The sequence below is a fragment of the Anas acuta genome, chromosome 23 (assembly GCF_963932015.1).
Source record: "Anas acuta chromosome 23, bAnaAcu1.1, whole genome shotgun sequence".
Taxonomy (NCBI): Eukaryota; Metazoa; Chordata; class Aves; order Anseriformes; family Anatidae; genus Anas; species Anas acuta.
Genome location: NC_089001.1, coordinates 3,153,026 through 3,167,702, shown reverse-complemented (window position 1 = coordinate 3,167,702; position 14,677 = coordinate 3,153,026). Strand labels below are relative to the sequence as shown.

General features: G+C 50.7%; 1 protein-coding gene across 2 annotated transcripts in view; it reads left to right on the top strand.

Annotated features, from left to right (window-relative positions):
* GRIK4 (glutamate ionotropic receptor kainate type subunit 4) overlaps positions 1-7,920 on the top strand; it is a 159,212-nt gene extending 151,292 nt beyond the window's left edge. For both annotated transcript variants that reach the window (XM_068659238.1, XM_068659239.1), the window contains 4 exons: positions 1,542-1,767; positions 3,067-3,195; positions 5,673-5,791; positions 6,257-7,920. In XM_068659238.1, coding sequence (XP_068515339.1) covers positions 1,542-1,767; positions 3,067-3,195; positions 5,673-5,791; positions 6,257-6,622 — 840 coding nt within the window. In that variant the 3' untranslated portion in view covers positions 6,623-7,920. The remainder of the gene's footprint in view (positions 1-1,541; positions 1,768-3,066; positions 3,196-5,672; positions 5,792-6,256) is intronic.
* Positions 7,921-14,677: the final 6,757 nt, after the last annotated feature.

The window sequence follows — 14,677 nt, the reverse complement described above, 5'->3', positions numbered from 1 at the left end:
GAGGCCAGGGAAGGCAGGGATTTGTGAGGCAGCAGCCAGCATGCTTTTGGTCATCTGTGCTCATCCCAGAGGAGCAGACCTTCCTGCTCAGACTCAGAAAGTGACTTAACGTTTGGAGTTCCCCACCACGTAGGTAAGAAAGCCGTGCACGTCCATGTGTCAGCGATGGCATAGCGTGGACCTCAGCAACCGAGCGTTTGCGGTTGTATTTCCATGTCCCTGTGCATGTTTGATGCGATCTTAGCTTCTCTGTGAGACTCCCTCAGGTTGGGTAAGCAAAGAAACGTTTGCAGTCCCCTGGTAGGCCAGCTTATGGAAATGTGCTGGTGCAAAGCGGAGTTTGCAAGGGGTCAGGGACACTGAAAACACACAAGTCAAGCATGTGCAAACTCGATACGTGCTGTTTAGCCCAGTTTCATGTCTGGCTTCCCTCCTGGATTCAGAAGGGAAACAAATGAGTGAATCCTTTCTGCGGTGCTCTGATGGTACACAGAACTGCTCGAGGATTATTTGTTTATTACATGTTGAAATACCAAGAGGAGAGAAAGAGAGAAAGCTTTTCTCGCTCCTCTTTTCCACTGAGTCTGAGCTGAACTGGGAAGAAGCCTGAGAAACATCTCAAGCGAGCCTGAGCTTTTCAGCCTAACTTTCTGCCCTTCAGGGGTTTGGCAAAAAGCTGCTTCTAAGCAGAACGTCACATCTAAAATGAACCGAAGAGCCCAAGTGAATAAAGTGTCTGTGTACAAGGCACTCGGTTCTTCCCAGGCAGACTTTGAAGGCTAAAACCCTGTCTGTGGCTCTGCACTGCCTGGTGCATGCTGGAGTAGCTGGTGGTGGGAAATAAATGAGTGCAAGGTGCTCCCGGACCATTTGCAGCCCCGTTTGCTGGGATCCCTTTGCCTTGGGTGTCAGGATGGTGACTCAAGCGCAGCAGCGCGTTGAGTAGGCAAGGCTGAGGCTGTCCTTGCCCCACAGCACCTTGCTTTGCATCCAAAACCCTCCAGTTCTCATGAACAGGCACTTCGGTTCCCTTCTGAAGCAAAATCCAGATTTTAGGGAGCAGCAAACTCCAGAGAGCTTTGACTCTGTGCCCAGACCTCGGTGCTCATTTCGGGCTGGCAGTGCCTGGCTCTGGTGGCCTGCTGAGCACAAGGGCATGGGAAGCGTTCAGTGGCTTAAAGAAGCCATCCGTGAGCTGTTTCTTCTGGCTGATTTTGGTTGTTTGCGATACAGTTACGGAAACTGTATTTTTTGCAAGCTGAATTTATGCAAAGAGACGTGATGGAACTAATTGGGATTAGGTATGCATTTCATGCCCAGCCTTGCCAACAAAGTCTCAAATCCACCAAGACATTTGGGCCTCTAAATCTCGTTGGAATAACTGGAGGGCAGGCAGCCGTGTGCGAATCAGGCTCCGGATCTATTTCAACTCCCTTTTCCCATCACGAAAGGGGACCCTCGTTTTCCAGGAGGGTCTAATTGGGGGTGTGCATCCCCGTAACGTGCTCCCACTTATCCGTGCTGCCTCCTCTCTCCGGCAGAACTCCCGCTACCAGACGTACCAGCGGATGTGGAACTACATGTACTCCAAGCAGCCCAGCGTCTTTGTGAAGAGCACGGAGGAAGGGATCGCGCGCGTGCTGAACTCCAATTACGCCTTCCTGCTGGAGTCCACCATGAACGAGTATTATCGTCAGCGCAATTGCAACCTCACGCAGGTCGGGGGCCTTCTGGACACCAAGGGCTACGGGATTGGCATGCCCGTCGGTAGGCAGTGAAGACAAATTCTAGTCCTTCTCCGCTGTCAGCAGAGGACCGGAGCATTTGAAAAGGCTGAACCGGCTCTAAGGCCGAGGTCACGTTTCACGGCTCTGCCCAGGGTCATTTTTTTTTTAAAACTCAGGAGGAAAATCAAATGCACTGCAGCTGATGGTGCACGCTCAGGGCCAGATGTGCGAGACCCTGCTCTGGTCCGGAGCCAGGTGACACGTGACTGCGGCTCTTTAAATGATTCGTGTGAAAGCTGTTTCAAAATTGCTGCTTATTTTCTGCATATATGCTCTTTGCTGACTGTTTCCCTTTTGAACCAGTGGGGTTTGAATCGTTTTGTGCTTCTCGTTTCACCTCAGAAGTGCTGTGAAAGTAATGCTGGTGCAACTCCTGTAGTGTCTTAACAGCTGGTGGTTCTTAAAACTCCCCGACAGAGAGAGAATGGGACGATTCAGTCCTATCTCACCTCCTGATCAGGTTCCACCAAATGCAGGGCTTTTGTCTTTCGAATAGGAGAGCTAACAAGAGAAGCCCATCTCCCAGGGCAGCAAAGAAAAGGATGTAGCGGTTGTTATCCAAAAACGATCGCTGATCTTTGGGCCAGTCTCCCAGGCTCGACGCCTGGTCCCTGACCTCTGAGCACCCCGGGTAGCCACACAAAGTTGAGCTGAGTGACGCAAGAAGCCTCGCACAGGCAGCCACTAGAGCTTAGCTGACATGAGTAAGCTTGTAAAGTCACGGTAACCCGATCGTGAGTACAAATCTGTACTTTCATGACTAAATTTGTTCTGACATTGTCTTGTTAAGCAGTGAAATCGTAGCAGATAAGAGGAGCAGAAAGCTGCTCGCTGGGACAATGGTGCAGAGTTACCGGGAGAGCTGCTGCCGTTCCCACGGCCCTTCTTCTGCAGCTCTGGCCCCAGGAATAACGGGGCCTGCAGTGGGGCTGGGTGCTGAGCATCCTCTCCCGTGAACACTGGTTGGATCCAGCGCCGTTTTAGTGCACCAGTTTGAAACAGGAGCCTTAGAGCAAGGCTAGCAAAGCTCTCCCTGGCTACAGACTCCTTTAAGTGCGATATGTGGGTCTTGGGGGTGCAGGCAGAACTTCTGTCTGCAAATGAGGTGAATTTATGGACAGCCCCAGCAGGGGAGCAGGGGGTTTCGAGGGCTGGCACGGAGCGAGAGAGCTCCCAAGGTGCCAGGAGGAGCGTTCGGGGCAGGCCGGTGGCAGGGCAGCGCGCGGGACTGAGGGGTGAACCGGAGCGGTGCCTTAGCGCCTGCCTCTTGCTCTTGCAGGCTCCGTGTTCCGCGACGAGTTCGACCTGGCCATTCTCCAGCTGCAGGAGAACAACCGCCTGGAAATCCTGAAGCGCAAGTGGTGGGAAGGAGGCAAATGTCCCAAGGAGGAGGACCACAGGGCCAAAGGTACGCTGCGCCCCCCCGCCCGTGGCTCACCGTAGGGACCAGGAGGTAGGAGAGCATCCTTAGCAGTGGTGCAAGGATGAAGGTCCGTCCGCACGTGTGCACTGTTGGGTTTTCTGCCAGAGAATCGCTTTTTCCCCTTCTCCTGACCCGAGGTTCCTTCCTTCACAATTCAAGGAGAAAGCCAAACAGCTCTGCGGTGCCTCATGCTGTGTGTTTTTGCCTGGGGCAAAGAGAGCGGAACAACCAAATGACAAATATTGGAGGCATATGGAGGGGAAATTAGCTTCTAATGAATGTCTGCAGCATTACATGGGAAAATGGATGGCTGAAGGGATCAGACCAAAATCCTGGGTTCCTGCAAGGGAGATGGATCTCCACCGCAGGCCCGCTGCTTAATGGCTCCGAGTGAAAGCGCCTTTCAGACAGCTGAGGGAAGGGACACAAGGACTTTATTACTACATCTGTAAACTGAGGAGCAAATTCTTTTGGGTAATGCTATGCAAATTGCCATAAAAGCTACCACATTAGGCTGATGTCCCAGCGTGACAGCAGTTGCCAGCTTCCCGCAGTTGCTGCATTTTTTCGTGTTGGCAGTCGCCCTTTCCTCCGCGAGCATTTTCTGGGAGGCCAGCAGTGCCCAGCCGCAAGGCGAGTCCTCTGACCTCTCTGAGTGCAGAGACAGAGCCGAGCTGGCTGCACGACTGTGCTCGTGTTTTCCTGACATTGCAGCAGACGTCGGGGGGTGTGTGCAGCTTGTGAGCTGGCTGGATGAGGCCCCAAAGGGATGGGGTGCTGCTTATCCCTCCTACTGCCCGACGTGTAGCCCTAGGTGGTGGTTTGGAGGCAGACCAACTAATAAAATAGTTGGTTTGAAGGCAAGCAGGCAGGATGGAGGCTCTTCTTCCCTGTACCTAACAGCGGAACAGGGATTGGAGAAGGTTCTGGTGGTTTGTTCACCTTGTTAATAAATCCCCAGCTGTATCCTATCAGAGAGAAAGCGTAGGTGTTTTCAAGGATTTGGGCAGGGAGGTGATAAAGGGGATAAAAACTGCCCACAGAGGAAAGAAATCCCTCTCTGGTGATCTTGGAAACGGGTATCTGATCCGACACCCAGGTGGAACCATGGAAGGATGAAGAGAGACTGATCCTGGCCTTAAATTCAGGTTTGAGAGCTGCTGGGAGGAGAGGATGGCCTTTATCTTGGGTCTAAACTGTGATTATGGGATATGTTTTCTGCCCTGTGATGGCTGTCTTAGTGGAAACGTCTCTGCGATGGGCTGATTTACAGAGTCACTGGATTGCTCTGGAGGCAATGCCAAAAGAATGATGGAGAAGGAGGGAGAATTGTGACCTCTTAAGTTTTAGAACAAAACAGGTCAGCGATTTACAAGGATTTTGGTGAGATTTAATGTCTAAAAGCCATGCAGAGATTAAGTCAATAAATCATTGATTCTTGCACTTTGATTTAATGTTACAGAGGGGAGAGGAAGGTTTTTATAGATGCGCTGGTTGAGTAATGGCCTCATACAGTCACCTCGGTGCAAAACACCGCATGCTTTTTAGTAATCAGCCCAATCAGGAGCCCTGGCCACTTGAGACCCAAACCCAAGAAGCCGAGGAGAGCAGAGCTGGTTTTTGGGCAGCGTGTGCTGAGAGGCAGGCGCTGCTCCCTGGATCTGCTCCCACCCCAGCACCCTTTCGGTCCCGTCCTGCAGGGCAGTTTTGGGGGGACAGGAGTCACGGTGGGAAGCAAGGTGACATCCCTGGCATGTGGAAAGCTCAGGGTGGGTTCCTGAGGGCTGGGTTTTCCCTCCAGCAGTGAGGTTTGTGTCCTACAAGCTGTGTAGGACGGGGCTGGCAGCCCCTAACCAGGTACCCCTGGGCAACATCCCCATGTGGCCACCAAGTCATGTCAAGCAGCACTGGGTTGTGGTCTTGTCTGGAACCTCTCCTTGATACGGCAACACAAGCAGCTGTAATCATTTTTCACCAGCACTTTGTAATGTGATCAAAGGAGGTTTTCTTAATGCCAGCCTCCTTTAAAGCCCTTTCTTGTCTTCCTCATCTCTGCCTCCTTAACAGCATTGCTCATCTGCTGTCGCAAAGTTCAAAGCAACCAGAGCTGGGTGAATAATTTGCAGGGATTAATGTACCCGATTGATCTCCCGTTTTTTCCCCCCTGTTTTCGGTTTGTCCACAAATTGCTTTGTACTTGCCTCCAATGTATTTGCTGTTTATCTGCAAAATCATCATTTCTGAGAATGCGTCTTCGATCGTGCAGTTATTGCAAGTCATTTGGTTTGCCATCTGAGTCATGCAGCCAGCTATTAATAGGACAAGTGCTGGCTCCGTGGTTTTGGTCTCTGGCTGGGTGTGCGCAATGCTAGCAGCAAAGGGTTGGGATTTCTGCACAACGATGCCTGCAATTTATGTTGCGCCTGCCTCCCCACAGCGCTGTCTCTTCTGCTTTATTTCAGGCCTGGGGATGGAGAATATTGGTGGAATCTTCGTGGTTCTCATCTGTGGCTTAATCGTAGCGATTTTTATGGCAATGCTGGAATTTCTGTGGAGCCTTCGGCACTCTGAGCAGTCAGAGGTAGGACCTGAAAGTGTCCCGAGGGGATAGAAGTGCTTATGGCATTCCTAGTGCTGAGACCTCAAACACAGGAGAGCTCTGGGTAGGGGTCTGAAGTTCAGGAACATCTCACGTACACCTGCACCCTAAGATTTGAGGCTGTAGGGATGTTCCAAGGGCTGTTGAAGGGATCAGAGGTGCACAAGACCCAGATACTGGATCCAGGTTCCTGGAGCCTGGAACATCTGAGAATTTCTGCCTCCAACAGGTTTGGATCCCAAGCTGATTTGGAGATCCAGAAGGGTCTCCACCAAGAGGTGAAACCTCTTGGGCTAAAACAAGCACGAGGGTCCAAGTGCTGGTACCAAAACCCAGTGGCCAAACTCAAACCTGAGCCTGTAGTGTTTTTGGTATCAGGATCTGGGGCAGAAGCAGGGTGGCTGGGCTTGCAGCACGGTTAGGTGAGCAGCGTGCTCTGCCTTCCAGGTGTCGGTGTGCCAAGAAATGGTGACGGAGCTGCGCAACATCATCCTCTGCAAGGACAGTTTCCACCCCCGTCGGAGGCGAGGGGGGATGGCACGGACTCGCCCCGTTATCCCCGAGGAGCGCCGAGCCCGCAGCACCACCACGCTCAGCAACGGGAAGCTGTGCAGCGGGGGAGAGCCAGACCCCCTGGCACAAAGACTGGCACAAGAAGCTGCCCTGGTCGCCCGGGGCTGCACGCACATCCGCGTCTGCCCCGAGTGCCGCAGGTTTCAGGGGCTCCGGGCACGGCTGCCTCCGGGCTCGCCCGCGCAGAGCGAGGAGAGCTTGGAGTGGGAGAAGACCACCAACAGCAGCGAGCCCGAGTAAAGCCGGGGGGCGGTTGGGGGGAGCCGGGGTGGGCCGAGAGGGTCCTGTTCCATTTTACAGAACACGGACTTGTACAATGTCAAACTCGTTTTTAAATTAAAAGCAGTTACCCAGCTTCTCCAGAGCACGGCAGGCCGCCTTGGGGCTGACGCACGAGCCCGGCCGGAGGGTGGGCTTTGGAGAGGACGCGCGGCTCGCCGGACCCCGAGGCACCAGGAGCGAGCTCCTCCGGCTGGGCTGCCTCCAGCAGCCGTCCCCACGCAGCTCCCAGGTGGGAAGGAGGGGACACGGTGGGTAATTCGTGTAGCAGACATCGCCCACCCGGGGGGGCGAGAGTTCTTCTTGGAGCTTCTCCATCCCAGGCCAGCAGGAAGGCCGCTGTCTCCCCATCACACAGACTCACAGCAGCGGGGCGTTCGCATCGGGCGGGGGGAGGGATTTTTTTCTTTGACGTGGACGAGGGACGGGAAGGGAGGAGTTGTTATTTCGTTTCGTTTCGTTTGGGGTACTCCAGGACCTAGTCTCCGAGGCACCAGGTTCCAGGTGCTAAACTTCTTCCTTTCTAGAGCGGGGCGGGCGGCCTGAGAGAGGGAGGAAGGGATGGGACGTGCTCCCTGCGAGGAACAGCACGTGCTGAAAGCCCATCCGAGGAGTTGTTAGCGTACATATATATATACAAATATATATATATACATAGATATATATATATTAAAATGCCAAAAACCAACCAACCAACACAGTGAACTCAAAGAGGCCTTGAAACGCCTGGAATTTCAGGGGTTCTGTGTCTTTCGTTTAGTTCTGGGGTTATCTTCAGCTTTTTCATTATTTTTTTTTTAAATTCCCTTCTGTTTTTTGGGGTGTGGGTCGGGGAGCCCTTGGAGGAGGGGGAAAAGAGAGCAGGGAATGGGGAGGGAGCACCCTTCCCACCAGCTCCCCTTGCCCGTGCCCCACGCAGCGCCCAGGGCGGCTCGCTGCCCGCGTCCAGCAGCGACGGTGCCGCATGTGGTGTCGGAGAAACCCCATCGGGGTGGGATCTCGTGCGAGGACAATATTCACCTCCCTAGCAACAGCAGCAGCTCGCCCTCCGCTCGGTGCAGACGTGGGTTTCACGGCGACGAGTTGAATTTTCTGATTGAAAAAACAAATTCTATGCAATTTCTGATTGTAAAAGGGAAGAGAGGAAAATGGAGAGGGGCAGGGGAGATAAAGCCTTGAGTGAAGGTACATCCTGTTCTCGAATTGTTTTCTTTTCTTTTTGTCTTGAATGTACTGAAATAAAAGATGTCCTTGTATAATTATGCTTATTTTCCTCTTCTCCTCCCCGTCCACACTCAAAAAAGTCACGAGACGGCTTGCTTGGGGAGAGACCCAGCGGGGAGGGAGGAGGTGCTGTGGCTGTCCCCAGGTCTCTGCTGCCTGACTGCATCCACACCCAAGGTGCTGCCATTATCTGTACCTGAACGGGAACAGGAGACAACAGAAAAAAAGAAGCTACAGCCTTCCTAAACCAGTTAACTAGTGCTGAGGTTTAGGTGCAGCAGGTCAAACCCGTGGTGTTATCTCCTGCAGGAGCTGGTGCTTCTCAGGACGGGCAGGGAGCGATGCCCTGCTGGTGGTGGGCATGGTGGGGTTGTTGATGGTGTTGATGGTTTCCAGCAGTGCATGAAATCAGTGTCCTCCACACAACCAGCAGCAAAACATGCACAGCAGGAAGGAGAGGATTTAGAGCTTGTTACACAGGACGTCATGTGTCATGTCCACAAAGGTCCCTTCGTGCCTCCACATCCATAAATCCACGGGATGTTAGAGGATGTTCGTCCCGCTCTCCATGTCCAAGCGGAGAGGTGACGGGGTCAGCGTGAGGCTGCAGATGAGGCCAGGCTCCACCAGAGCCCGGGGGGGTGCAGGGACAGTCCCCAGCTGGGGCCAGGCAGCAAAGCCACCACCTGGAGCTCGGCGAGGAGCTGGTTTGGGCTTCCCAAGTACCAAGAGCAGTGCCAGAGATGTCTGAGAGCACGCATGTTGCTGCTAAAGGCCGACGTGTTTGTACGAGCAGCGGAATATATTCATCAAAAAGAAGCTGCTTTTTAAAATTTATTTACAGATTAGCAGAAGAAAAGGTTCCATGAATCATTTATCAGACCTGATGTTTTTTCACCCCATCACCACAGTGAATAAAGAAGGAGCTTGACGGAGCCAGGCATTATTCCTCTGCTTCTCCAAAGATCTTGCAGTCATCTCCTCAGACAGGAGATGTCAGGAAAAAATGATGAGAAACCACCTGGTTTCTCTCCATCTTTGCTTTTTATCTCTCCTGTTAGCTTGTTCCACCTATATAGCATTTTATATCTACGTCTGGATTTTAAGGAGATTTTTTTCATGTCCCTCTCACAATCTTTTTTTTTTTTTTTTTTTTTTTTCATTTTCCCCTATGTTCAGAGTGTTTGCATTCAGAGCAGAAATGTGGTGGATGGATAAAAGCTGCTGTCATTTTGGGTACCTCTTCTAGTGTCTCTGGAGGGTCCTGGATTTTCGGCTCACTGGTAAAAACCTACAGGTTTTATCCTGTGGAGGGACCCCTGGCAGAGACGCCGTTCTGCACATCACCTGGGGATTGTGTTCGGGTGCATTTGCATGCCCGGGATGGGTTTACATCTCTCGTGGTCTTTCTCTCCCACTTTCTGCCCTCATCTTTGAAACTATTGTGGGGCTTCTTTTGCTCGATGCTAATGCGGTTCAAGATCTAGAGCGCTTTGCTGTCCAAAAGGCACTTTCCCAGAATGGCTGTCTCCTGATAAAACTTGAGTAATTCTAGTAAGATATCTCTGCAAATTCCACCGAGAGCCAAAGATTAGATCAATTAACATGTAATACCTTGCTTTCTCCTTTCTTACCAGTTTGCTTGATCTTCCTGCTGCCCCCCTGGCTGTTTTCCAGCCCCCATTCCCGGCTGGCCCTGCTGCACTCAGGCAGGTTCCTAACCAAAGGGATCTCTCCTTCTGCGCTAAAACCCCACATTTGTGGTTTTTGTCCAGGCAGGGCCATTTTCACCTAATGATACAAAGCTGCTTTATCCCCTGAGGTCACACGGGCAAGGGTATTAGCAAGGCTGGGGGGCACTTACTGAACCAAGTAGCACAGGCAAAATAGAAAAGGGTTTTTCTGCGTCCTGTGAGAGATGAAAGATAGGAATATTTGTAGTTATTTCAGATCCACAGAAAGCTTCCCTGCTTCTGCCATGCCAAGTCTGCTTCTCTCCTTGAACCTTAAGTGTTTCACCAGCTAAATGACCCAAAGGGCAATGGAAGAGGCAAAGAGAAGAGCTGCTGGTGGGGTTTGCTTTTTTTTTTGCTGAGCTCCTGAGTTGCAGAAAAGGTCTGGAAGACCCAGCATCATATATGAGCAGGTGGAGATAAATGTAGTGCTGGGAAGTGCAGCTGTGGGCACAGGGTGATCAGTTTTTGTGGTTCTGGGGTGATTGTCTGAATGGCAAGGATACCCTTTAGGAAAAGGAGGAGACCTGTGGGTGAGGACTCCTTGGTGCTGAGCTGGTTTCTAAGCTTAGGAAAGAGTAAAGAAGCAAAGATGGGCTGCTGCAGTGGGTGATGGTGTCACAAACTGGCTGACACGAGCGAAAGAAGTCCCCTCCATCAGCTCCTGTTTAGCTCTGAGATTAATTACCAGCAATGTATTTGTTTCTTGCCTGTCCTCCACCTGTGTACACACCGAAAGTGATGAAATTTCTCCTGGTGCATAAAATATGGCTTCGACTTGAGGGAAAAGGCAGCCCTGCCCATCAGATGGAGAGCCAGCCTTTGGAGGCCAGATTGTAAACCTCGTCGGCCGGGCACGTCTCCAAAGCCAGGGAGATGCCCTGCTGCCCCACGGGCATAGAGGGAGGCAGAATCGGGCCAGAGATGTGCAAAAGGAGTTGGAAGCAACCATGGGGAAGGAACCGAGGAGCTGCAATGTGAAGGGAGGTGGCAAAGCAGTGGGGCAGCGTGCTGAAACGCCTGCTGGGCAGAGCACAAAGCACCCACGGTTCCAGCAAGCCCATTAGAGTCTGATGGCCGCTAACTGATTGAAAATACAGAGCTGGGCTCTCCTGGGTACAAAGTAGCCCTGATGAATTCGGTATAAATAGGCTCCTCGGGAACTTGATACCACACTGGGAAAATCAGCCCCGTCCCTGCCGGATCAGACAATGGGCAGGTTTATTCAGCTTCCAGGGAGGTATTTTTTTTTCTGCAAAGGGGAATCTGCCGTGCTCCAGCTGAGTTAATGGGCTGGTTTGTGGCAGGACTGCCACAGCTCCTCTCTGTAAGCAGCCCAGGAGGATCCCCTGCCCTGCCACGATCCACAGTGGCCTCGGGGCTGGTGGTGCACAGGGACGTGCAGCAGAGCACCAGCTTTCCAAAAGCCCTGCAAAGGCCAGATCAGAACAAAATGAAGGAGGCTAGCGTAATTAACAAAGGCTTTCTCCTCTGCTATGTTTAGTTCTGCAGTTATCAATGTAGCTGGCAGTTCCCAAAGACTGAAATGACAGGAGCTGGCTGTAAAAGAGATAACTGTCAGATTAGCCAGGACATATTTCCTGCCTAGGTTTTCTATATCATGCCTATCTTGAAATATCTCCATGTATTAAAGGCGCTGCGTGGCCATTTGTGTTTAAAAAAGTACCCTTTGCAACGTGATAAACAATGTTTTATTGCAACTGAAAGACCGAACATGTCTTGTGTCTTGACTTAGGCTGCTTTGAAATATTACATTTTTCCTGCTTCAGTCACTTTGTGTGGACCAAGGCTCTTTGTTGTTCTTATTGTGGCAGCCGGATTTTCGCTTTCTCGGGTATTGAGCTTAGGGTACTGGGGAGAAAAAATGCCTGGGCATTGGCGAGGAGAAGGCAATTTAGACTCACCATGGGCAAGAGCCATGCTCTTTCAAACCTCTTATCTACCTTCTTTTTTCTTCCCCTATCTCTGCCTTCCAAGCACCTTTCTCTTTCCTATTCATCCCCCAAATGCTCCTCCTCGTGTTGCTCAGCCTCAGAAAGAAATGTCTCCGGTCGGCTTTTGCCTGAACTCCCAGGAAACGTTCATGAATGTAGTCCTCTGGCTTTTCAGGCTTAGCTCTTGCTGAGCCGAGATTTAAAGCAATTTATTTCTAAGCCAAAAGCGAATGCAAATGAGGGGAAAGAACTGGGGGAGGAAAAGAAAAAAGACCTTTTATTCCCAGGTGAGCACTAAGATGACTGATCTGTCTGCCTAAAACCGATTGTTCTTCCAGAGTCTACAGCAAATACCCCTGCGTGTTCCTGAGAGCAGGTGTAGAGGATGCTCTGATTGTTGCTTGCTGAACTAAACTGGGACAAGTAGACGAGCACACAGCCTCTGGTTTTATTCCCTGGCCATGGATCAGCCACGATGTCTTTAGCCCTCGGGCAGCCGAAATGGAGGTCATGGCATGGTAGGGAGCCAGGCATAGGAGGAGGCCACCAAATGTCTGTGCTACGAGGTCCTGCAAATCAAATCGCTCTTTTGGGAAAAAAAAAAAAAAAAAAGTTTGTTTGCTGCCCATTTCAAACAGCCCTAGCACACTGCTGGCTGTGTGACCGGGCCAGGTGGATGGATATTTCTTTTTGAAGTTAAACTTAAAGCATAAAATGCTTGTACAGAGTGCCTTTGTGGGGAAAGTTGCTGGTTTAGCAGATGCAGTAGTTGCTCTGAACAAGCTATTCCATTATAATTCCCTCAAGTGGACATCGTATTTCAAGGGAGAATCATCACTCTGGAATGAAGCCCCTATTTTTTAATTTTTATTTATTTTTTTTCTTTTTTTCTTTTTTTTTTGTCCCCAAGGAGATGTTAAAAAGCAGCAGCAGGATGGCAAACCAGATGGCCTAAATGCCACCAACCCCAGCAGGTGTGACAGGTGATGTTGTCACAGCAGACAGCTCTGGAAACGGCCCTGTGCCGCCCTGGGTCTCAGCTCTGCTGCATGAAACGGGGCTGATCCAAGTCCTCCTGAGCCTCACGGTGGTTACTAAGTACCCTATCGAAGAATAGAAGTGAAGGAAATGTTTTGGATTAATGCGTAGGACTGGAGGGGGTCTGGCAAGGTTTAATCTGTTCATGTTTGCAAAGGACTCTGAAAGCTTGGGATGAAAGCTGGTGGAGATTTGCCAAGTGTTTGCTAACATTAATGGTTAATTATTATGAATGCTGGCAGCCTACATGCTCAGCCAGCATCGTTCTCCAAGTGAGATCCAGACCTGTTATGGAGTTGTTATGCACACACGACAGAAAGAGACAGCTCGCTCTTTCTGCCCTGCGCTCCCAGCCAAAGTCCCATTCCAAAATCAGAGAGCAGCAGCACTTCTAGGTCTCGTCGTAACAACTACTTACAAACCCAGAGCATTTGGCAGGAGAAGACCTAGCCATCTCCATGTCTGCACTCATTTCTGTCTGCTGGTTCCCTTTTTGCCTGATTTAGCAGAGTGGAAGTAGTGATCCACGTGGAGATACGTCCCAAACAGGGTGGCAAGTGGGTGTCACACACCGCTGCACTGCACGGGCGGATCTGAGCCATCTGGAGAAAGGTGCTGGGCATGACTCTTGCCTGAATTTGCCCTTGTTAGGGCTCGGGCTGGGTCAGCAGGAGCCTCCTGGGCACTGGAGGTGAAGAAGAAAAAGAGCGAGGCTGCCCAGCTGCCCCCAGCATGGCAAGAGAAGCTGTGCTTCAGTGGAGAGGGTGAGGGAGCAGCCAGCCAGCGAGTCCAGCCCCGAGCGCGTGAGATTTGATTTGCCAGATATAATTTGATGGCCGGTAGCATTGCAGAGGCACCTGAGAACCTGCCTTTATCTAATAGTAGTCATCCAGAAAATGAAATCGGATGAATAAAAGGCTCGAGGTCCGTTTGGTCCTGTGAACACGGCTAGCAATTCCCAAACTATGAAAATCCAATTGATCTTCAGTCTGCACCAGCTCTGATTTATTTTTATTTCTCCATTTGAATTTGCAGCCTGAGTTTCTGGAGCTGAAAGCAGCATCCTTCCTATCTTTTGGCTACTGATAGTATTTTAGAATTATGACAGCAGAGTAATGTTTGCTCTAAAAGGTAACTTCAAGCTGCATTAGTCTCAGATAATTGACAGAGACCAAAGAAGTGATTTTGGGAAGCACTTGTGCGGAACCAAAGATCTTAGTGAATTGTTACCTTAAATTAATGGTGTAGCGAGAAGCTGCTTGGAGTTGATCAGCTGGCGGTAGTACTAAATGAAGCCGGGCTTTAAAGTTATTAGCCAGGCAGCCGCGAGACAGTGCTGCTGTGGATTTATGTGCTCGCTTTGTGTCTTACGGAGCCCAAATCCACACTGAGCTCCGAGTCCATGGGACTTCCCTGACTTCAGTGGGAGCAGCGAGAGCTCTGCATCTCTCAGGATTGGGCTCTCGCATGCTGGAGTTCGGCTAGGCCAGCGTGGCTAACAGGATTCACACCTTTAGCATCCTCCTTAATCCCCAGACAAAATGCAAAGTTCTTCTCTCAACACTTATTAAAGCTTCAATTTTATTTCTCATTATTAAATCATTAAATTGGCCCAAAATGTTTAAGTTAAGTGAAAGGAAGAGAGATTTGTGAGAAAACTGAAGACTCTGAGGAACTGCTGAATAATCTCTGAGGATGAAGAAAGCTGCGGTTGCCAAACCCATAAGCAAAAGGATCAAAAAGCAAAAGAAAAGTAGAAAGTTGTAGACGTTTCAACTCTCCCCCCATCTTCTCTAAAAACCTCTGGTGATTTCAACGAGGGGAGGGAAATTATTCTCGTAAGGAACAGTCCGCCAGATGCTCCTGCCACTGCTGATGCCATTAGCTTGGTGTGCAACCCTGCATGGTTCTGCGATCTCGGTGTGTCCCCACGTGTGACACTGATGTTGCTTTCCTGGGCCTGGCGAGTTCGTTATCAGTGTCAGCTGGGAATTAACTGGGTTTAGGTGCCTCAGACTAGTATGAGGCCCTCTTGCTTTTTAATTATTTAACATTTTGAGTAAGTA